Source organism: Haemorhous mexicanus, chromosome 3 (assembly GCF_027477595.1).
Source record: "Haemorhous mexicanus isolate bHaeMex1 chromosome 3, bHaeMex1.pri, whole genome shotgun sequence".
NCBI lineage: Eukaryota > Metazoa > Chordata > Aves > Passeriformes > Fringillidae > Haemorhous > Haemorhous mexicanus.
Genome location: NC_082343.1, coordinates 5,188,021 through 5,210,957, shown reverse-complemented (window position 1 = coordinate 5,210,957; position 22,937 = coordinate 5,188,021). Strand labels below are relative to the sequence as shown.

Sequence of the window (22,937 nt, the reverse complement as noted above, 5' to 3'; positions counted from 1 at the left end):
ATTGTATCTGGCTGCAATTCATCCGCAGTCATGCTTCAGAGGCGAGCATCTCTCATATGAGGCCCCTTTCATCACGCGGTGACAACTCTTGAATACATCATTATTCAGCGGCGGGGTTGGGAATTATAATCATTAGGCAATTTTTCCACCCCTAATCTGATTTTATAAACTGTTTCTTTTCATTATCTTCGGGCGGCAAACAGTAAATGCATCTGTCTGCAGAGATCCTCCTGATAGCAGTAATAGAAAAACCCAGTCAGGACATCTCGGCGAGGAGGGAGCAGCCGGGCTGCTCGCCCTGTATTCGCACATTCGCAGGTTATTTAGGCTGGAATTCAAATTCCAGAGCTCAGCTCGAGCACCGCCGTCGCCCCTCAGGTGAATTTTGGGCCGCTGTCGCCCCTCAGGTGAATTTTGGGCCGGTGGAATGGCATTTGTACCATTGAAAAGGGAAAAAAAAAGGAGTGGGAAGGAGGAGATGTGTTTCCACATGCCATGGCTGTGTTTCCAAGCAGTTTTTTGGGAATGAGTGTCCCGTTTTTACCTCACAGCCAGCTAAGGGAGGTGCCACCCGTACAATGTGGGATCCCCGGAGAGATGATGTTTCCTATTTAAACGCCTGGGTTTTTTCTCTTTATAATGATGGAAAATCAAATCTCCACGGTTTTTTTCCCCTCAGAAACTTGGGAGAGGCAGCCAAACTGCTGGAATGAAGCAGGATAAAGCCAATGGGCTGCTTCATCAATTCCCTGCTCCTGGAAGGTGTGCGACCATCATGCCCAAGATCCATCAGGATTTCAGCCCTCACTGCCCATTTTTGGGCTGGAATAGGTCATTAAACCCAAACGTGGCTGTCACCTGCTGGGTTTGTGGCAGGGACATCGGGATGACGCCTCCAGGGGTGACCCTCTCACGATTTTTTTAAAAACCATCCCAAATTTGCTCCGAATTGGGCAGGGAGGCTTCCTTGCCGTGTGTCCCTGGGATTTGGCAGAGCCTTTCCTGCCCACCCAGGGATGAGGAGAACTCCAGAGGTCCCAACCCCATCCCTGTGCCCTCCTGCTCCGCTGTGGTTGTCTCTGCACGTGTCCCATCCCACCCTCCAGAGGTGAGAGGAACCATGGGGATCTTGGGAAAGCGGGGTTTGGATTCCCAGGCTGCTTTTTAATCCCATATTTATTCCTTGAAGGAATTTGCCAGGAGGGGAAGCACCCCCCGCTCTTCCAGCCGCCATGGAAGGCAGAGAATGCTGGAAATTTGAGAGAAATCCCCATTTTCTTCTCCCTTTCCCCCCCCAAAAAAGCGGAGCCGCGGCTGCCTGGATGCCGCAGCCCAGCAGAGGGAGGAGGGAGGTTTGATGTCTCATTTAGCTCGGCCGCTGCCAGCCCGCAGTGACAGGAACCAATAAAACCTTGTTGATCCAAAGCTTAGTCCGTGGAGCCGCTAAACCCGGGGCAGATGGCAAACAGATAGCGGGGACACTCCAATTTTCCACAGTTTATTCGGGAAGATGGAGGCGGATAAAGCAGCCCAGGGTAAATACCCGATATTGATTCGAACGCAGGGAATAAATCCCGCTCCTTTGGAAGGGCTGGAGCGGGATTTCCCTGCGCAGGGCCGAGCTGGGAGCTCGGGGGTGTCACGGCCCCATCAGGCTCCTTCCCGGCGCCGGGAATGCCATCGGAAGATGGAGATTGCCATCTCCCGGCGCCTGGAGATGCTGCAGCGCTGCTGGGAGCGGCCTGGCCGGGCTCCCATCCCATGGGAGCAGCCACATCCCACCCTCCGGGCTCTGGGAAGCCCCAGACCCCTCTCCCGGTTTGTTTCCCCCACCACCAGAGGCGGTTCTGGAGGGAGAGGGAGGAGATCGTGCCGGGTGAGGACACGGATTCCATGGGATGGAGCTCTGGGAAGGCCTTGGAGTGGGAGCATCCCCCAGAGCACAGAGGGATAGGGCTGTTCCTCATGGGATGGGGATCTGGGAATTTGGGATCTGGGAGAGTCACATCCCCCAGGGAATGGAGGGATGAGGCTGCTCCTCATGGGATGGGGATTTGGGACCTGGGGCAGTCCCTGAGCTGCTGGAAGATGCTCTGTCTGTCCCTTGCTCCACAATGACTGTCCCCATGGCTGTCCCTGTGCCTCTCCCTCCTCGGGGACATGGATAGAACAGAAGGGGAAGTGTGTGGGGCAGAGCTGAGTGTCCAGGTGGATCCAGGAACTCCAGCCTTTGGACACTGCCCCATGGATCTCTCTCAGCTCGGCCAGGGCAAATATTGATGAGTGGCACTGGTGTGTGTGTTGGCAGGGACAGGGGAACACAGACAGGGATGTCCCCAGGGCTGGGACCTGTCCCTTCCCACTGCTGCCAGCGCCGCCTGGGATTTGCAGTGCCGGGATCCGGGCAGGAAGGCCAGGCTGGCTGAGGCCACTGCTCAGGGTCCTTGGGGTCCCTGCTCCGGGGTTTTGGTGGCACCAGCTGGAAAAGGACACCCAAAAGTGTCCTGGGGGCTGGAGCAGTGAATGGCTGGGGCCCTTGAGGGCAGCTCTGCTGGCTGTCCCCTCCAGAGCCTTTCCTGCTGGGATGAGAGGAACCCTGGCCCCTGGCAGCTCTGGGAAGCGGCGCTAGAGGGAGCCTCCAGGCTGGCAGCACATTCCTGCCTCTTTTCTCGGTTTTTTCCTCTCTTTTCCCCTTCCAGGAGACTTCCCGGTCAAGGATTCTGACACCTGACCTGTTCTGGAGCTGTGCATGGAGGCACATCATTCCTCCCATTGGAGCCATCCAAAGGTTCTTCCCAAAAACCCGCCCAGCCCTGAGCTTTTCCTCTCCAAAACTATTTTTAAAGGAAAATTTACTTTCCCCTCTTATTTCAAAAATGTAGAGGTTTTGCTGAAAATGCACGGCTGATGGGTAGTGCTGACAATCCATAAATATTTCAAATTTTTCCATAGAAACCCTGGTGAACTTTAACTCCATTCCCAAATTCCAGATCTTCACCTTTCCAGAAATGACGGCTGATAGGATAAAGGTGCCTCCTTCACCTCTGCTGCTCTGCTTTTTTCCTTAAATCCAGCAACAGTTAAAAAAAACCCTTTAAGGTAAAAACCTGCCTATTGATATTTAATTTTTTTACAAAAATTTTTCCCCAGAGACTTTTTCAGGGGTGCTTTTAAAGTAATAAACAACTTTTCCTGTTCATGCTCGAGGCCAGGTTGGACAGGGTCTGGAGCAACCTGGGATCATGGAAGGTGTCCTTGCCCATGGAACAGGATGAGCTTTACAATCCCTTCCCACCCAGACAATTCAGGGATTCTTTGTGGATTATTCTCCACGTGCTGCTGGATCCAAGAAGCATTTTGGGAATTTAAATGTATTTTATGCCAGCAACGCTTTTATGGAGCAGCTCTACCTCTCCTGTCGCTTCTGAGGACCTTAGCCAGGAATTTGCACAGCGAGATTCCCTTCCACACAGGGAACTGAGGAGGAGTTTTTCCATGGAAAGGGCCGGGTTCCCCCCCAGACACCCCTGGCTGCCGCACTTCTGGCACAACCGGTTCCCCCCCCGCGGAGATTGGGATCAAGCTTGAAGTTCAGGCGCTGTTGACAAAGATTCTGTCAACAAAAAGGTGTTGAAGGACGGGATATTTGTGGAAGAAGTCACCAAAAGGTGAAAGATATCCCCTTCAGGGGGCCTTTTCCTGCTCGGCAGGCCCCTGCTCGCCGGGGTTTTCCAGGAGAAGCCAGAGGCAAGGATGTGGTGGCTCCATCTCCTGGGCCAGAGCAGCTTTTCCAGCATCCACCCGGGATGGAGCAGAACCAGAGCCCTCAGGGAGCAGATCCATGCTGGAAAACAGCCTTGGAGGCTCTGCCAGATGATGTTTGGGATTCAAATATCCTAAATTAGGGATAGGGAATTGCAGCTCAGTGTGGAGGTATAATGGGCTGGTGGAAAGGGAGTTTCCTTGTGTTCCCTCTGGCTCCTTTTCCTTCCCCTCATTCCAAATTATCCTGGGATATTTGCTCATCCTAGGATATTTCATCATCCCTCTTTTGCTGCCTCTGGAGGGGCTGTGGGGAGCACCCACAGGCAGGATCCTGGCTGAACCCTCTCCAGAGGAAATCCCTCTGGACAGAGGAATAAGCAGCTCTTTTTCCATGTGCCAGTGGCTCCCTAAGGGAGCCCCCTCCTTGGGATAGGGACACAGCTTGGGTCACCCCCAGTTCTGTGTCCTGCTGGGAAGAAATGAAGATTTTGGGGGTTGAGATTGGCCAGTGGGTGGTGAAGAGAGTGGGCATGGAGCAATGGGGATCCAAAGGATGGATGGATGGATGGATGGATGGATGGATGGATGGATGGATGGATGGATATCCCCTGTCACTCTCACTCCCTTTGAAAAATGCCAGAGCCACTCCAGCTCCTAAAGGAGACAGGAAGGAATCCCAGAGGATTTGGACTGCTGGGCTTGTTGAGGAAAATCCTGCTCAGGTTTACTGGCAGCTTTGTTAATCCCAGGGCAAGGAATTTTCTGCAGGAGAGCAGGTCCGGTGCGGGTCACTGGCTCTGGGCTTCCTCTCCTGGCTGGCTGTGCAGAAGGAAGTGCACTGGAGGTGTTTTCTCTCGGTCTCTGGCACGGAGACAGACGCGGGGCATTGTGTCTCCTGCCGAGATAAGGATCAGGCAGCCGCTGTTCTCACCCTCAGCCCGCACCGGGATCGGGTAACCCGGCACAAACGCGGCTCTCAGGCTTTCTTCGGGCTCCTCCTTCCTCCAGGTGTCCGTGAAAGGCCTCCTTTAACTTCTTTTTTATCCTGTTTGCCCCCAGTTTTCTGCAAAGATTTTTTTTTTTTTTTTGAGGTGGGGAGGAGAATGGGGAGGACGGACACGGCCCCGTGGAGCAGCATCCCCTCATCCCACAGCTCCTTCCTGGGCAGGCTCAGCCGCACCACTCCCATTTCCCAATCCATCCTATCCCTTATCCCAGCCATCCTGCTTGGTCCCTGCAGCAGCCAGACCTGGCCCTCGTCTTGTCTAAAGAGGGCAAAAACCTGTCAGAGCCCAGGACATTCCTCTGGCTGCCCTGGAGGACTCCAGACCCTGGCAGAGGACTCAGAGACCTTGGCACAGAGTCAAAACCACCTGTGCCTTCGATTTTAGCCCTTGGAAACAATTACCAACTTTGGGTGAGGATTTACAATCCACAAGAGTTTGAGTAGAATGAGAGTTAATTTGTCACAGGGTGAAAAAGTGGAATTTTGGGGATTTAGAATGGGGGTTCAAGAAGCAAGATGGAGGAATCTGGGAGTGTCCTGTCCTTCTTCTTCTTCTTCTTGTCCTCCATCTTCTGCTGTGCTGGTGACACTTCTGGATTGGTTTAGAGTAGAGACAGACTGTCTAACGTAGGTGATAGGTGTTGGGAAATTATTGTAGATAAAGTACATGTAGTTCCTAGTATAAAAAGCCAACACCACCCCAAGGGTGGTCAGTGTGCCATGAACCGACCTGCCAGACAGATCTCAGCAGGTCAGAGAAATAATGTAATGGCTAAAAGAAAATAAACAACCTTGAAAAGCAGAACTGACAAATCTCCACTTCTTCTTTGGACAAAAGAGACTTTCTGATACCTCGGGGGTCATCTCCACCACAGAAACCCGAGAAAAACCCTGTAAAAGCCCTAAAACCCCCAGGCAGCTGGGAGGAGTTCTGCACCATGTCTGAGCCTTCCCAGGGACTCCCTGGCTGCAGTCCCACCCTGCTGCACGCAGCCGGCCCCTAATTGCATTGTTTCCGCTGATCCACGAGGAAATTGTTTATGGGCACCAGGAGCTTGCTCGGCTTCCAGGGCCTTTCAACTTTATAGGAGTTTTCCATGGGCTGCTTTGGCAGGTTCAGGTTATTTTTACCCCATAATTAAAGGGGGTTGCTTTCCCTCCCTCCCTCCCTCGGGGGTTGAGTTTCTCCCTCTCTTCCGGCGGGATTGGGATGGGATGGGATGGGATGGGATGGGATGGGATGGGATGGGATGGGATGGGATGGGATGGGATGGGATGGGATGGGATGGGCTCCCCATGGAAGGATCTGGAGCCATCAGGCTCCTGTGGCTGGAGAGGGGCCAGCCTTGCCCTCAGCTCATTTCTCTGCAGAACCAGATCCTGTTTTGTCCTTTGCTCTCCCGGCTCCGTGCCCCAGCCCTGGCCCTGCTGATGGATTCCCAGCCCCCCCACAAGCACATCCATCCCCAAAGCAAACAATCCCCCCTGAATGGTGCTGGAAAGGCACATCCCAACCCTAAACATCCATTACCCTGGAATATGAACTGCTGGAGGAGCTCCGTTTCCTCTGGCTCCTTTTTAATGGGTACCTGATACCCACAGTGCTTCCACATTGGGAAGTTTGCTCCAAGATGTAGAATTACCTGGCATAAACCCCACCAACAGCCACTTCTCCATCAGGGCAGCCTCTCCAGGCTGGCTCTGCTCCCCTGTAGGATGCTCCTGGCCCCCCAACCCTTTTCCAGGCCACGGGAAAGGCTGGGTACCCTCAGGGGGAGGGAACACAGCCTCATCTCGGTCGTGTCCCGCCTGGAAGTTGTTTTCCATGCTCCCACTTCGGTGGGTTTAGGCACACAGAGGCTTTTTTTGGGAAGGGAGCAGCCTGTGTGGCAGGAACAAACCATCTGAGGTTGCTTTAAGCACCCCTTGGAGCGGGGCCAGGAGCCCAGGCAAGGAAAGGCTGGGAGCTTGTTTTAATTTAGTGGTGTTGAAGTGTTTGGCTGCAATTAAGCAGCTGAAAATTAAACAGAACCAGTCATTAGGGCTGGTGGGACAAGCCCAGCAGACCAGAGGATATAAATTATTTCCAATGGGGAATGCCAGAGCCAGGCTCGGGATGAGGATGGTTCCCCTCCGTGGCTGCTATCTCTTGGTTTCAATCAGAGGAATTTCATCCTGAGGAAATGAATCCCTGTCGGTGCTGGATCTTGGAGCAGGTAAGGAGAGGGAGAAGAAGCTCATGGCAGAGGGTTTCCTGGGCTCTCCCAGTCCTTCCATCCCAGGGAGTTCCTTCATCTCCCTGCCTGAGCTGGGTTTTGAGCTCCCAGCATTATTCCCTGGTGTTGATGCTCCCTTTCCCTGGATCCTGCTCCCCATGGAAGGATCTGGAGCCATCCGGCTCCTGCGGCCCCAGCGTTGGGCCACTCCCAAGTGTGTTTTGGGGGATAATGGCCTGATCCAGGCCACGTCCTGGGGGATTTCTTCACTACCTGGGCTGCTTTGGAGGAAGGATTTGGAGCAGGAATTGATCCTTGATGGCGTGAAGGTGGAGAGGGGCACGAGTGGGAATTTGGGCTGGAAATCCCTCACCTCCCGTGGGGAAACCACAGCTGAGAGGGGAGGGATGGGGTAGGCTCTCCAAAACTGCTGACTGGACATATCTATGGTGTTTATCCAAATAATTCTGGGATATCAGAGCTCCCAGACAACGCAGAGGGACAACCTGGATCCATAAAACTTCCAGCATCCTGCAGGACTCTTTTACAAGCCCAGAGCCAGGTAAGCCCAGAAATGCTCTTTTAAATCCCTCACCTTTCAGCAGAAGCAAGACTTAAGCCTGGCTTTAAAGTCAAGCCCGGGTTTTAAGTGCATTCCTGGGACCTGCTGACGGGAGTGGGAAGCATCTCCTTGGCTTCAGCGTGATTTTCCCGGCCTGAAATGGAGTCCAGATCTCCCAAAATAAATCCCCCCGGCTCTGGAGCTGCAGAACCACACAGAGCCCCAGGAACACTCGTTCCCAGAAAAGGATCCAGCTCATTCATCTGCCCACATCATGTGTGTTAAATTCTGCTGACATCTCCCAGAATTCCAGGGAATAAATGGAAACCAGTGCCCGGAGAGCGCTGGGCTGGCGATGCCACGGGATGAGTGGCAGGAGCATTGTTTGTGTGCAGCCTTTCCAAAGGGAGCTCCCATTTCCCTCTTGCCAGGACAAGATGTGAAATTTAATTCCCATTTTATCCCAATTACTGACTTAGAATTCTGGCACGGAGCATTTCCGGTAACACACAATAACTCCGATTTCCAGGGTGCTTTCCCTGTGGGAGCAGTGTTGGATTTAGGGGGTGAATTCCACTGTATTCCCAGTCCATGCTCCCCATCCCGGATATTCCCATTCCAAGGCTCCATCCCACCACTGCTCTTCCAGGAGAGCAGCACAATTCACCTTACCAAAAACCTCATTTGAACCAAAAAGTTCATTTGAGCTTTTCTCAAGTGAAATGAAACTTTCCCAGCCACTTTCTCTTACCTGTTTCTGTTACCAAACAAGTCTGAAACCCCAAATTTTTCTCAGCTCAAAATATGTCTACTCAACCCCCCACACCTGCCAAAAAAAAAAAAAAAAAAAAAAAAAAAAAAAAATCAAAACAACAACAACAACAACAAAACTGAAAAATCCCATTTTGCTCCAAAAAGGTGTTTTCACTCCTGGAGAAATTAGTGACAACAATTTATAAGGCTGTAAATAATTATTTTCTGGTTTATTTGGATGGTCTCCTGCAGACTCGGCGGCAGAGCAGTGAGGAAAAGTTCTCTTTTATTCCCACCAACTTTAATTTTAAAGGCCATGTGCAAGGAGGAGCTGTCAGGCAGGAATGGGAAGCAGAGAGAGAGGGACTTTTGGGATGAAGGAATCGGTTGGAGCAGACAAGGCATCTCTTCACAGCTTTAAATCCCATTTTACATCCCCCATTCCCACACAGGAGAAATAAACAGAGTTTTGCTGTGATTATTCGGGGCCTTTATGATGGTTGTAATGTTCTGTGCTGCTCACCTCGCTCTGGCCCTGCATTTTCACACTGAGACGAGTTTCTGCTGGGAAATGAGCCCTGAAAAGAGTTTACCTGCCTCCAAATGGCTCCAGACCCTCGGGAAATCCTCAGGGAGCTCTGGATGGCCGGAATGGCACCCTGGGCACAGCCCTGGCTTGGTGCCCTCCCCAGGGGCTCTGGAGTGTGGCACCAGCAGGAAGAGCTGCAGATTGGAAAATCCAGGACTATTGAATTCAGTGTTTATGTGTTCAATACTATCACATTCAGCACTCATAAATTCATGTTCAGCCCAATAAAATGTTGTTTAAAATCCGCCTCCCCCATCAAAGCCAAAGGACCTCGAGGAAAACCAACGGAGTTTTTTGTTCCCCCTTTTCTGGCTGAGCAGCCCGGCAGGTTCAGAGCCATCCCTCGGGAAATCCATGGATTGTTATCCCACTTTTCAGGCCACCCTCATGTACACCCCACCCTCTTTCCTACAAGACCCTCTCAGCACGAGAAGGTGCTGCCTCAAACGCTGCTGGATCCATCCATGCCCTAAAGCCTGACTCCAGCATTATCAAATCCAATCGGATCTGCTCCCAACTCTTCTCAAGGAGGAGCAGATTCCCTGCTCTCCCCATCTCTCCGGATGCCCCGTGCCAAGCCCAGCAAGCCCCCGGGTGCTATTCCAGCCTCCCCGAGGTGTTTTTTCAGCAGCACAACTCAACATCCCGCTCCTTGCCAAGCCCGCGGCCTCGCCGCTCCGCGCTGGCCGGGAGGAGGGATCCATCCCGCTAGGAAAACAACGGGAATGGCTTTAGCAGCCCCTCGGCCCCAGCACGTGGGGGGTTTGTTTGCAGAGCCGGGAGCTGATCCCGCCTGGATTTACACCCAGCCAAGGCTTCTCTATAGTCTCAGCCTTAAGCGGGAGCTCAACCCGAAGGAAAATATTGGGAGGGAGTTTTGTTTCTCTTTCAGAGCGCTGGAGGAGCCAGGGAATATTCCCCAGGGAGAGAGAGCCACCTGGGCTCCATGGTCTTGGGGGGCTTCTCCAGCCTCAAGGATTTCATGATTCCAGGATTCCAGGGGGGCTCCCTGTGGGAAGGAGCTGTTCGTGTCTCACGGCACCTCCCGCTCCCACCAGAGCTCCGCGGGTTCCCAGCACCCCTAGAGGAATTTCCAGCAGAAGGGTGCCGGTTTTCCCGGGAATGGCCGGAGGGAGAGGAAGGAGCCCGGCTCTGTCCTTTCGCCACATTCCGGGCGGGATCCCGGCTCTCCGAGTCCTTTCCAGAGGCTGCTCCTGCCGGCCCCTCCTCGCACGCGGCTCCCAGATGTGGCGAGCGGGATTTGCAGGGACCAACCTTCAATCCCCCCCTCCTTCCAGCCCCAGACCCCGCCGTTAACCGGGATTCTTCCCAAAATACTCGGTGTTTTTAAATCTTGACCCCTGGGAAGGAGAGGGGATCCCTGGCACCGGGCACATCCAGAGCTGTGGGATGCGGCTGGAGCTGCGCGTCCCCACGCTCCACTCAGGGCATGAAATGAGATTCCAAAGCCACTGAAACGGTTCCCGGGCAGAAAAGGAGAAGAAAATCCAGATAAAGAGAAAAGCAGGATGGACCTGTGCCATTTATTGAGGATTTGCGACGCCCCGCTCTGCCCTCGGATCAGCAACATTTCCCGTCAGGAATTTTTTATTTGAAGGATTCGGGATCTCGCTCTGGTTTTCACTTTGAGAATCTCTGATCACAGAGCGCAGAGGGATTTTTTAGGGAGGGGAAAAAAAAAAAAGTCAAATGGAAAAACTCCCGGGGGTTTGGTGTGGTTTTAATCCGGTTGGGTTTGAGAAGCCTCTGGCAGGGAGGGATTTTACGGAAGAAAATCGCTTTTGACAAATATTATTGTTAATTATTGATGCTGTGGCCTTGACAGACCTGACAGAGATGCTCAGAGGGAAGCTCTGGAGAAGGGTTTTATTTTGCTGAGCTCTCAAACGTTCTTCTTCAGCGACCAGGAAGATTTTTTGGGATCCTCCAACTCCCTGCATTTGGGCAAAGGACTGGAGGAAAAAAATCCTGTTGGAATTTTGAGATGCCTCTGACACACCAAGCACAGGCTGAGGCACCCAGCACTTACTGGGGGTTTTCAGAGTGTCTGATCCCACAGGATTTTCCAGTTTGGTTTGATCCGATGGAAAAGGAGCTCCATAAACTCCTGTAAGAGCCCCCGCGTTCCTGAATCAGTAATCAATTAATAATAATAAAAGAATGTAGCATAGAATGGCTGTATTAGATAACAACACAACAATAGAATATATTATCGTTATTGTATAATAATTTAACAGCATTATTCTATTACATTATAATATTATTTATATTATTTTGTAATAAATAGTCGGGAATAAATACTGGTGAAACAGCCAGGACCCCCTACCTTTAAGTATCCTAATCTCTGCTGCAGCAGAAGAAAATCCTTGACATTCCTGTGCAATATCCTTGATATTTCCATCCAGTATTCTTGATAAATCTATTTAAAAGTAAAAAGAAAAAAACAGTTAAAAAAAAAAAAAAAGAAAAAGCTTTCAGAGCTTCATGCTCCTCTGGATTTTTATTCAGCAAAATTAATGACGTAAAATCACGCCTGTCACCCGAGGCTCAGCCCGGCATAAAAATACCCACAAAATTCCAGCAGCTTTGGCAAAAGCAGGGAAAATTGGGGATTTTTAAAATTTTTTTTTCACGCCGGATCGTGTTTAAGCGAGGAAAGAGGGGCTGGAGAAGGGAAAAAGGAGCGGGAGCAGATGGAAACCATCGCGACAAGGTCAGGGCAGGGAATGGCCAGGGGGGAGCAGATTTGGGGGTCCCGTGCTGCTCCTGGAGCTCCGCAGGGAGCTGGACTGGGAGCAAATTGATTGGGATTTTCCTGCCACATCTCACCTGAGCAGCCAGCCCTTTCCTTTTCCTTCCTTTCCTCTCTTTCTTTTCCCTTTCCTTTCAATAATTTTCTGTTTTCCCTTATTTTTCCTTAGTTATTTTTCTTTATACTAATTTTAAAAGCTATTTTGTTTTTGCTTATATTTTTCCTTCCTTTTTTCATTTTCCCAGCTTAACTTTCCTTCATCATCTACCTCTCTTCCCTTCTTATTCTTTTCCCTTCTTCGTTTTCTTCTCATGTTGATTTCCCTCCATCTTCTAGTTCTTTTCCTTCGTTTATTTTCTATTATTCCTTTCCCTCTTTTTTCCCTTTTCCCGTTTGCCTCAGGTCCCTTTCCATCCCTGCTATATCCAGGCGCACATTCCTGCGGGGACTAGATCCCGGTGATGTTCCCGGGAACCCGGCAGGGTTCCGGGAACGCGGGGAGCAGGTGGGGGAATCTTTTCCTGCCGGGATCTTTTCCTTGGAAAAGCCTCATCCCCAGGGAGCCAGGGATGCTCCAGCGCCGCGGCTCCTCCGCGCGCGGGCCGCGGGGGAAAAAGCTCCTCCGCCGGCGGCAGGGGACCCCCAGACTTCCCAAAAAACCCATCCCCAGGGATCTGCAAGGCCGTCAGAGCCGCACCTGCCCTGCCCGGCCGCTTTTCGATCGCCGCCTCCCCGGGGGCTGCGCCGGCCGCTCCGTGGGGCGAGCACGGCGAGATCACCGCGTCGGGGCTGGCACCGGGCGGCCACCGGGGGCGGGGAGCACCCGCGGGACCCCCGCCCCTGGGCGAGGCGAGGCTCCCGGGTAATCGATCCGCTCCCTTTCCAGGGGCTGCTTCCAGCGCTGAGGCCCCGGTTGGATCCAGTGCCAGAGCTCGGCCCGGGGGTGCCCCCCGTGCCCCCTGCCCGCTCTGGAGGACACCGGGGTGTCGGGAGCTGCCCTTGTCCGAGCCCCCCGCTTTACAGCCCCCCAAAGGGACACTTTTCCACTCGCTGCTGCTTCACCCCCCGAGCCCCTCATCCTTCCAGTCTTTTGCGGGAAACACTCACGGTCTTCTTACCGAGCTCTCCGTGAGGGGGGATAAAAATCCCCGGGAATCCCGCGGCCGCTCGCCCCAGCCGCGTTGGACAGATTCGCCCCCGCGCGGCGTTTTTTGGGGCCGAAACAGGCGGATTTTGCCGCCGGCGGCTGGGCAGCAGCGCTTCCTCGGGGGAGCCCCCCCGGGCAGGGCTTCGTGTCTCCCGAAACGAGCCGGTCCCGTCCCGTCCTGTCCGGTCCCGCAGCCCCGGCGGTGTGCCCACCCGCGGCTCCCGTCGGGGCTGGAGGCGGGGCAGGTGCGTGTCCCTGTCCCTGTCCCTGTCCCTGTCCCGCGTGGGAACCGCGCGGGGACGGACCAGGGCACCCGCAGCTCGGGGGCCATGAGACCCCCGCCGTGCCCCCGCCGTGCCCTCCCGCAGCTCGGGGGCGCTCGGGGGGGGGGATCCCCGGCGGCGGCGGGGCCCCGAGGGGGCGGGCAGAGGGGGCGGCTCCCCCGGCCCCGCCGCCGCGGCCATTTAGGAGCGGGCGGGAGCCAATGGGCGGCGGCGCCGCCGCCGTGACGGCCGCGATTGACGTGATTCCCACGTCAAATTGATCCCGAGGAGCGGAGGGGGCTCCCCGCGAGCGGGGCTCGCTCCCGGCGCCGCCAGGACCCCCCGGCCCGGCCGCCCCCCGGGCTCTCTATGCCGCGGCTGCGGAGCGGCCGCCCGGCGCTGCCCCCTCCCCGCGCCGGGCCATGGGTGAGTGCGGCCGGCCCCGGACGGGCTCCGGGACGGGATCCTGGCGGAGCAGGGCACCGGGAAGGGGCAGGAGGCGGCTGGGGATCCCGGGTGCCGTGCCCGGCCGGGAGGGCTCCGGGCTGCTCCGTCCTCCCCGCGTCTCCCTTCGCTTTCGCTTGGCTCCCTCCTTGCGAGTTCTTCTCCAGTTCTCGTTCTTTTGCCTTCTCTCCTTTTGTCCTGCTCTCTTTTTTTTGTGTCCTTTTTTCCCCCCCATCGTCGTTTCTGACTTTTCTTTTTCTCTCATTCGTTCCCTGTCTTTCCTCCCCCTTCTTTTTTTACTGTCACTTTTATCTCACTTTTTTTCTGTCTGTATTTCTCTTTTCTCTCTTTACCCTTACCTTGGGCTTTTTTCTCTCTCTTTCCCTCTTCCCCTGTCATTCTCATTTTGCTTTTCCTTTTTCCTTTTTTCCTTCCCTTCCTTTTTTCACCTTCCTTTCCCCCTTCCTTTTTCCTTTTCCTTTTCCCCCCTCTTTATTTCCTTCAGTTTTTCTCCCTTTCCTTTCTTCCCTTCCTTTTCCTTTCTTACTTTTTTGCTCCTTTCCCCTCCTCCCTTTCTCGCTTCCCCTTTCTCCCCTCTTTTCCCTCTCCCCTTCCCGCTGCAGCGCCATCCCCACCCCGCGGGCACCACGGCCGCTCCCACCCGTGCCATTCCGATCCGTGCCATCCCGATCCGTGCCATGCCGTGCCATCCCGCCCCGCAGAGCACACCTACGGCGAGGTGAACCAGCTGGGCGGTGTCTTCGTGAACGGGCGCCCGCTGCCCAACGCCATCCGCCTGCGGATCGTGGAGCTGGCGCAGCTCGGCATCCGGCCCTGCGACATCAGCCGCCAGCTCCGCGTGTCGCACGGCTGCGTCAGCAAGATCCTGGCCCGCTACCACGAGACGGGCTCCATCCTCCCCGGGGCCATCGGCGGCAGCAAGCCGCGGGTCACCACGCCGGCCGTGGTCAAGCACATCCGCGACTACAAGCAGGGCGACCCCGGCATCTTCGCCTGGGAGATCCGCGACCGCCTGCTGGCCGACGGCGTGTGCGACAAGTACAACGTGCCCTCGGTCAGCTCCATCAGCCGCATCCTGCGCAACAAGATCGGCCCGCTGGCCCCCGCCGGGCCGCCCCCGGCCGCGCTGCCCTGCGCCCACATCTACCAGTACCCGTACCCGGGCCCCGCCGCGCCGCCGCCCGCCAAGGCCGCGCCGCACCCCGGGGGACACCTCGGGGCCCCCCCGGTGGCGCTGCCCCGCTCGTGGCCCTCGGCGCACTCGGTCACCAACATCCTGGGCATCCGCACCTTCGTGGAGCAGGCGGGTGGGTACCGGCCGTTCCGCTCCCCCACACCCCTCTCGTCTTTTTTTTAGCCCTTTTTTTTTGTCGGTTTAGGGGTTTTTTGTCTCTTTGTGTTGGCGGCTTTTTGTTCGGTTGGTTCTTTTTTTGTTTGTTTGTTTCGAGGGTTTGGTTGGTTTCGGGTTTTTTATTTGTTTCGGGGTTTTTTGTTTGTTTCGTGCCTTTTGGCTCGTTCGGGGATTTTTTTGCTTGTTTCGGCTTTTTATTTGGTTCGTGCCTCTTTGCTCATTTCGTGCCTTTTTGCGTCTTTTTTTCTTTTTTATTAGTTTCAGCTTCTTAGTTTATTTCGAGGTTTTGTTGTTGTTTGTTTCATTTTTTGCTGTTTGTTCCAATTTTTTTAAAATGTTTCATATATTTTCCTTCCCCCCCCACCCCTCAATTTTTCCCCCTTTTTTCTCCCAAGGGCCTCCCCCCGCTCCACCAGCCCGTCGGGGCGGCGGGGCCAGATGCGGCCTCGGCTCAGCCACATCTTGAACTTTTTATGAAAAATGTGGAAAATATTTTCCTAGGGATGATAGATTGCCGACCGCAAATTCGGAGCCCTGAATTTCGCTCCTCAAAGGGGGATTAAAAAAAAATTATATATATATATGTGAAAAGGAGGAAAAAGAGGGGAAAATAAGAGGAGAGGGAAAATCAGGGAGGAAAGAGAAGAGAAAGCAACTCGGATCCGGCCTCCTGGATTCTTCCGAGGAATCTGGGAATTTTGGGGCTCCGGGAGCACCGGCAGCGCCAAGGCCGAGCCCCGCCGGCTCCAAGGGGGGACGAGCGGGCCGTGGCAGGGGGTTGCGGGTCCTTTTATCCTTCCAAAAGCCCGAGTAAATCAACCGCATGCGTTTCCCCCCGCGCAATCATTTATCCTTAAAATTCCGATGTCACTTCTCCAAATCCCCTTCGTCAGGAGAGAAATTGGAGCCCCTAAATTATCGGGGATTGGGAATTGGGAGAGGGAGGGGGGAGACGGCGAGCGGCTTTTGGGGGGGACACCACAGCCTCTCCCCGCGGTGTGATCCCAAATTTCGGGATGCTGGAGGCAACGCGGATTCCTGTGCCCCCAGTCCGTGGGTTTACACAACCAGGCGTTTGGAAAAGCGGGAATTCCCTCTGTTTCACCCCAAAAGCTGCTCGGGCCCGGCCCGGCGGGCTCGGTGCTGATGTTTTGTTCCCCAGGGGCTCTGGCTGGCACCGAGGGGGCCGCGTACCCCCCCAAAATGGAGGAGTGGCCCAGCGTGAACAGGAGCGGCTTTCCCGGGCCGGGCCAGGCGGTCAACGGGCTGGACAAGGCTGCCATGGACGGCGACATCAAATACCCGCAGGTGAGGGCTGGGGGGACGCGAGGGGACAGGAGGGGACGGGGGGGACAAGGCTGCCGCGCACGGCGACATCAAATACCCGCAGGTGAGGGCTGGAGACAGGAGGGGACAAGGAAGCGTGGCACGAGTGGGGCTGGAATGGGACAGGAAAGAGAGATCAGGGAGGGGCCAGGGAGGTGGGAAGAGAGGACAGGGAGCCTCGTCCGTCCCCCGGGCGGGCTGTTCTGAGCCCCTGTCCCCTTGTGTCCCCGTCCCTGTCCCCAGCCCGGCGCGGGGCTCTCCTCCATGGGCACCTTCCTGCCGGCCTGCGCTTACCCCCCCTCCAGCCAGCCCGGCGTCTACGGCGGCTCCCCCGGCGCCTACATCGCCCCGGGACCCCCCTGGCAGCCCCAGGGGACCCCCCTGGGCCACCACGGCCACGGCGTGACCGTCGCCGGCGGCGAGCTGGCCATGGCCTTCAAGCAGCCCGGCGGTGAAGGTGAGCGGGGACAGCGCGGGGACAGCGCGGGGACAGGGCCGGGAGGGACCCCCGGCCTCAGGAGGGGCCGCCCCGCCGGGGATTGGAAGGATCCATCCCATTCCCCAGCCCGGTGTTCCGTGGATCCCTGCCACGTAGCGGCTCTGCATTGGAATTTCCCTGCTCGCTCGCTGGGCAGCGCCCGGGAATGGGGAGGATTGCCGGGCTGCTCATCTCCCCTGGAATGTGGGAATGCGGGGGGCAGAGCAGGAGCCTTTCCCCGTGTTCCCCCATTCCACCGATTCCAAAAACCGGGAGCCTTTCTGGAAAAGCAGAAACCTTGACAGGGAATCATTAATTCCTAGTAATTACCGATTAATTATTAACTGACAGCAATGATTTAACTATTTGTTTGTAGTCATTAGTTATCATAATTAACTGTTATTTTATTTAATTGGCTCCCGGGGTTATTAATGAATTATTTCCCTCCGAACGCTCCGCCGGGAATCCCACGGGAGCAATTTGAGGCTGTCCGAGGGGGCGTTGCTTTTATCTCCCGTTAATTATTTCGCCTCATTAATAGAGCTCGATTCCCTCGTTTTAAAAATCTCGATTTTTCCACCCTGGCTATAAAATCCTCTTCTACATTTTTGTCATTTCCCTCGCATTATTTGACTTTATATTATTTTAATTAGTTTGCAATTAATTCCCTGTTTATTCGTCGGGGTTTTTAATTTTGTTTTTTCCTCTGGGGTTTAATTTTTTTGTTGTTTTCTGTTTTTTCTTTTTTTTTTGTTTGATAGAATTTTTTCTTTGTTTGATTTTTAATTATTTTACCGTTTCTAACCTTCTGCGAGCTGTAAGCTCATCTGTGCCGGGGAGGAGCGATTGTGGGAGAAAATAAATAATTCAAATAGATTATTTAAAGTTTAAAAACAAAAAAAAAAAAAAGAAAAAATAGAAAAAAAAAGATGGAGAGAAAGGAAAGAGAGAGAAGAATGGAAAAGGAATTTAAAAAATAAGAAAGAAGGAAAGAAAAAAAAAAAGATATAAAAAGACCACAGCCACCTTTGCCTATTTAACATATTTTCGAGGTATTTAAATTTTTTTGGATCATGAATTTTCTGATTTCCTACTTTTTAGGCTGTTTTGTTCCCAGACTTTCTCTAAACCTTTGTAGGTTTTTGATTTATTGGTGGGGTTTCTTTGCGTGTGGTTTTTAAATTGATTTTTATTTTTCTCTTTATAGTTTATTTCAAAATTTTCCTTTTTTTTCCTTTTGGTCTGTTTTCTTGTTCTGCCACTTGTCTGGGACGAGGAAAATGTCGGATTATCCGACAAACGAGCTGGAGGAGGAAGGGTAGGGTGGGCTGGGGGTACCTGTAGCGAGTGGGAAAAATGGGAAAAGGCTGGAAAGAAGGATGGAAAACCCAGCCAGGCAATTTCAGCCCTTTCCCAGTTTCCTGGATTTCCCCCGAAAAGCCTCCCTGCTTATCCCCGTGCCTCCAGCAGCCCCGGGATAAATATCCCTGTCCCCGAAGGCAGAATTCCCGAGGGCTGAGCTGGGGTGGGACGGAGCTCAGCAGGAATTTCATCGCCTCTGGAATGGTGGCACGGTCCTGTCCCCTTCCCCTCCCCAGGCACAGTCCCCTCCCAGGACACCCCAAATTTTAGGAATTTTTAGGGATTTGTTCTGTGCGTGGCTGGGACTGGTCGGGGCCACCTCGCAAGGCCACCCCGTGTCCCTGGCAGTGCCACCAGCGCTGTCCCTGTCACTGGGGGGTCACATCCGCTGCTGGAGGCTCTGGAGGCGGTTTTTGGGGTGTCCCCCCGTGCTCGGAGTCCCTCCATCCCCTGCCTCGTCTGTCCTTTTCCCTCTCCCCCTTCCTGCAGGGGTGGACAGAAAACCCCCCAGCCCCGTGGGGAAAGCTCCGGAGCCCCTGAGCGCCATCCATGGAATCTCCATCCCGACCTCCTCGTCCTAGAGCCGCCGAGCTGCTGTCCAGGGACTCTTGGAATCGGCTCCTGCAGCCCGGGACTGAAGCCCGGAGTGGGGACAAGGGGACAGCCTGGGCGGTGACAGGTGACTTTCTGCCTCGGCAAATCCCCGGCAGGACATTCCCGGTGGGACACTTAGCCTCCATTGGATCGGAAAGGGATGACGGAAGAGACTCAGTCTTCCTTCTTTATTTTATTTTATTTTATTGTATTTTCTTCCCCTTGCTTTCAGTTTTTCCTCCTCCTTCCCCATACTCCCGAGGACTGTTGGATGCCGTGATTCCCTCCGTCCCCAGGCACTGCCGGGAGCATTCCCGGCTCTGTCCCAGCCCAGGGGAGCAATTCCCGGCTTCCCCAAGGAGCATCCGTGCTGGAGCCCTTTCTCCAGCCCCGTCCCAGTGCCTCTGCCCCGGGATGGAAATGGACCAAAAGTGCCAGGACATTTTATGGGATATTTCTATAATAAGGAGCCTTAATAAAAAGTGACAACCGTGGGCACACTGCAGTGACCTCCCTCCCTCCCTCAGGGTGAGCACCGTCCCTTCTCCAGAGCTGCTCTCCGGGAGCGGGAGGACTCGGTGGGATCCCTTGGAATCGCTCCCGGAACTTCCTCTCGGGGTTCTCCCGCATCCCGGGGCTCCGTGGCCACCTCCCCGCCACATCACCTGGCCCCGGGGGGCTGCCCACCCCCAGGGACTGTCCCCGTGTCCCCGCCCTCCCGGGCAGCCGGCTGGGATGCGTTCAGGATGGAGTTTCGCATTCCCTGGCTCCTCCAGCCGCTGCCGCTGGCGTCGGTCCCTTCATTGTGTGGGAAGGGGCAGGTCCTGCAGCGGGGCATGGAGGGAATATCCTGGCAGGAGAAAACACGCCGGGATTTCTGCGGAGAGGGCGTCTCGGTGGGAGGGAGAGAAGGAGGGAACAGGGAGATGCCAAACGCAGCCCACCCCGGGACGCGATTCTGTCTCCAACCTCGGCGTGGCAAAATTCAATTCTGCCTCTGCTAAAGCCAGGCTTGATTCCCACTGCAGAGCTCGGCAGGGAGGGAAGCTGGGAAATTCAAGAAATTCAAGGAGGTGAGAGCACAGTCCCAGGGCGGGATCCGCAGCCCGACTGTGGCTGAGTGGATTTTAGGGATGTGAGGATGGAGGAGCCACCTGAACCAGAGGAGGAGTGGCCCTGGCCCATCCCCTGCCGGGTATATCCATTAAAAGCTGCATTCCAGCTCGTGGAAGAGCAGCTTTGGGAATGATGAGGGACAGCAGAACCGTTAAAGTGCGGCGTTTGCTGTGTGCCAGTTCCCAGCATCCGCTAGGGCTCCTCATCTCTGCATTCCAGGCAGGAATATCCCTCTGGATACGGGACTGGGGCTCTGGGATGAGCAAGGCACCGGTGCTGGAGTCAGATCCTTTCCATTTCTGATCCTGCTGGGATGTGACTCCTCATTCCCCTATCCCAGGCAGGGATATCCCTGTGGATATGGGACTGGGGGCTCTGGGGTGAGCAAGGCACCAGTGCTGGAGTCAGATCCTTTCCATTCTTGTCCTGCTGGGATGGTGCACAAACACCTGAGTTATTCCATTCCAAAACTGCCATGGACGTGCCAAAACCCTGGGAAAACAGCTGGATGCTGAGCATCCTGCCACAGGGCAAAGGTGGCCATTCCTGGGCACTCCCTGCCTGTGATTAAAAATGCCATTTTCATGATTTCCTGTGGAGAAGGGATTTTCTCCTTAAACATCCCCAGAATATTTCCCTGTGCCCAGTGGAATTCCTGGGGCAGGCTCAGCCACCAAAACCCCCAATCCAGAGGCCCTAAACCAGCTGGCACCTGTTAGGAGGGTCCAGGACATCGTGGCTTGGGGTCCCCAGGGAGGAAGGCTGAAGGAGGAGATTCGCTGGGTGGGAAAACACCCTCAGGACTTGTATTCCCATGGGAGCACGGGGAAAATCCCTGGGGAAATTCAATGCCTGCACCATGTGCCTCAGCTCATGGAAAATCCTGAGAGTGGACACCCTCCCCCCCCCCCCAAAAAAAAAATCCCCAAGATAAATAAAATAAAATGAGGTTTTTAGGCAGGGTGAGGTGAGGTGCTGCTCTGCCTGGCCACAAAGCAGGCAGCCTGACAGGATCTGGGAAAAATTGGACTTGATGGGAGCAGAACTTTTGGAATGGATGGGAACAAAGCGAGGGGGTGGAAACAATCAGCTCTGACACTTCTGCAGCCGTGGTCCTGTCAAAACCGATCCCATCCCTCGGAACACGGCGATTCGGGTGGAATGGGGCTTGCAGTCTGACAGAAAAGGAGGCTGGAGCTGTTTCCATCACCTCTACCTGCTCCATATATCTTTAGCACCCTTTGGAGAGCACAGAGCAGGATGGGGAATGTTACTGGAGCCTTGCTGGGGGACCCCAGATTGATTTCTTTCCTGGCGTGTTTGGAATCCTAAGGATTTAAACCCATCCCTCTGCTGTAGGAATGGGCTGGGGGACTGGGGCTTGCAGATGTTTGGCACCAGCACAGGATCTGCTTTCCCAGGATTCCAGCGCTCCTCACTCCAGGTTGTGGCTGGAGAAGCTGGAAGGGTCTGGAGGGCATCCCCTGGAGATCAGGGATGACTCAGGGAAAGTCCAGGCTTATCATTCTGTGGACGATCCCAAGATACCAAAGACTGGGCCCAGGCTGGAAAAAAGCTGATCTAAAATTCCCAAAGTCAGATAGGTGCAAATCCTTTGGGTTCTTTGGAGCTAAATCCTCCTCCTTGTGCAGCAACTTGGAAAAACCCGTGCCCAGCTCTCCGGAGAAGCTGCAAATCCCCTCCCTCATTTGCAGGGTTATAAACCTGCCCACAACTCCTTAAGTTGCACTTGGAAACGGGAATTTGATTCCCAGCTCCCTCAGGCACTTCATAACATTCCCTCTTAATAGGGAGTTTTTCATTTTCAGGGAATCCAGCAGGTTTTTACCTCTGGAAACTTTCCCCAAAAGTTTTCTGCTGCTCCCAGCCCATGGCCCAGGAAAATCCCACCTCATTTCCCAATGAGAGGCTGGAGAAGGGGCTTTTATTCCCTGGAGCTGCTGAGGGAGGTTTGGAATGGGAAGGTTTTGAGGGGAAGCATCAAGGATTGGGTCTGGGATGTATGGAATCAGCTATTCCCTGGGATTGAATGGCTGCAGGACTGCGGCCCTGGCGGAGTTTTGACAGAACTCTCCATAATTTGTAAAAAACTGGGGATGATAAATGGCAGGAAAAAAATTCCCTGAACCCTAATAATAGTTTCACTCTACCACCAAGCAGCTCTGTGGGCTCGGGGCTCCTCACAGAAGCTTCCAATGGATTTTGGAGGAATTGCGAAGGGAGATCGACATGGCTGACAAACATTTTCTTCCTTGTAATTACCGATAGGAATTTAATCATTCCCATGGGGAAAACCTCCCTCCTCCTTGCCATCCCCTCTCCTGCAGCAGAAATATGAAAGTCCTTTCAATCCCAAAGTTATATGGGCCTGGCAAGGAGCAGCGAAGCTTTCACTCCTGGAGATATCTCCGTTTTGGCACCGCCATCCCAGAAAATGATGTCATGCGGGATTTCTGTGCCAGAATTTTCCCTTTCTTCTTCGGATTTGTGGCGATGTCAAAGTTCCTCTCTGGAGCAGGTCTGGTTTTAATATTCCATATTTACGTTTTTCATTTTGGGCCTGGCTGGAGCCTCCGTCGGTCCCAACCTCGCGGATGCCGAGGAAGGAGCGAGGAAGAGGAGCGGGGATGGATTGATGGGCACTGTTGGATTCCTAAACCTTGGGAAGTGGCCCTAAAATAGTCCCTGCTCATTTCTCAGGAGCTGTGATTCCCCCTGCTCTGCTCCACTGCTGTTCCCCTGCCCCTTCCCACAGGGAACACCTCCCTTTGCCAGGAAGGAGCTTGGAGCTGATCCCGGAGCTGCCAAGCCTCATGAATCCATGAAAAATCCCTGGGAAGTGAGAGACCCAAGGTCCCAAAGTATCCATGACCTGTGGGATAGTGAGGAGCACAGTTTGCCAAAGATTTTCCTGATCCTAGGAGGAGACAGGAGGCTCGTGGAGATGGATCCACATTCCTTGGGCTGCTTGGTGCTCTCATGGGATAAAGTGGGAATAAACCAGGCAGCGTTGGAGATTCCCGGCTGCCCAAAACTTTTCCTGCAGGAACACTCTGGAGGCAGCAGGGAATTTGTCTTTTGGCTCCCTTGGATTGCCAGAGCCATATTTTAAGGTTGGGAATTGTTGTCAGGCACGGCCCCTGGAGCTGG

At 54.2% G+C, this 22,937-nt stretch overlaps 2 protein-coding genes across 3 annotated transcripts; one reads left to right on the top strand and one right to left on the bottom strand.

Moving 5' to 3' along the window:
- Positions 1-10,404: 10,404 nt before the first annotated feature.
- Positions 10,405-13,275, bottom strand: LOC132325893 (serine/arginine repetitive matrix protein 1-like). The gene is made up of 4 exons (XM_059843445.1): positions 12,783-13,275; positions 11,239-11,331; positions 10,942-11,019; positions 10,405-10,846 (listed from the first exon to the last, which is right to left on the bottom strand). The coding sequence occupies exons 1-4, from the start codon at positions 13,273-13,275 to the stop codon at positions 10,809-10,811; spliced, it is 702 nt and encodes a 233-aa protein (XP_059699428.1). The 3' UTR covers positions 10,405-10,808.
- Positions 13,276-13,293: 18 nt separating this feature from the next.
- Positions 13,294-18,667, top strand: PAX1 (paired box 1). 2 transcript variants are annotated; one of them, XM_059840627.1, is made up of 5 exons: positions 13,298-13,500; positions 14,241-14,846; positions 16,053-16,198; positions 16,460-16,673; positions 18,546-18,667. In XM_059840627.1, the coding sequence occupies exons 1-5, from the start codon at positions 13,497-13,499 to the stop codon at positions 18,635-18,637; spliced, it is 1,062 nt and encodes a 353-aa protein (XP_059696610.1). In that variant the 5' UTR covers positions 13,298-13,496; the 3' UTR covers positions 18,638-18,667. The 2 variants fall into 2 exon arrangements, with proteins under 2 accessions (XP_059696611.1, XP_059696610.1); XM_059840628.1 differs by lacking the exon at positions 16,460-16,673 and having other exon boundaries at positions 13,294-13,500.
- Positions 18,668-22,937: the final 4,270 nt, after the last annotated feature.

Coding starts and splice junctions, on each gene's coding strand:
- LOC132325893 (XM_059843445.1), bottom strand. CDS start 13,275: ATGGCCGCGGCGGCGGGGCCGGGGGAGCCGCCCCCTCTGCCCGCCCCC. Junction 11,332..12,782: donor CCCCCCTCACGGAGAGCTCG/GTAAGAAGACCG, acceptor ACTTTTAAATAG/ATTTATCAAGAATACTGGAT. Junction 11,020..11,238: donor AGAGATTAGGATACTTAAAG/GTAGGGGGTCCT, acceptor GGGCTCTTACAG/GAGTTTATGGAGCTCCTTTT.
- PAX1 (XM_059840627.1), top strand. Junction 16,199..16,459: donor GCGACATCAAATACCCGCAG/GTGAGGGCTGGG, acceptor CCCTGTCCCCAG/CCCGGCGCGGGGCTCTCCTC. Junction 16,674..18,545: donor CAAGCAGCCCGGCGGTGAAG/GTGAGCGGGGAC, acceptor CCCTTCCTGCAG/GGGTGGACAGAAAACCCCCC.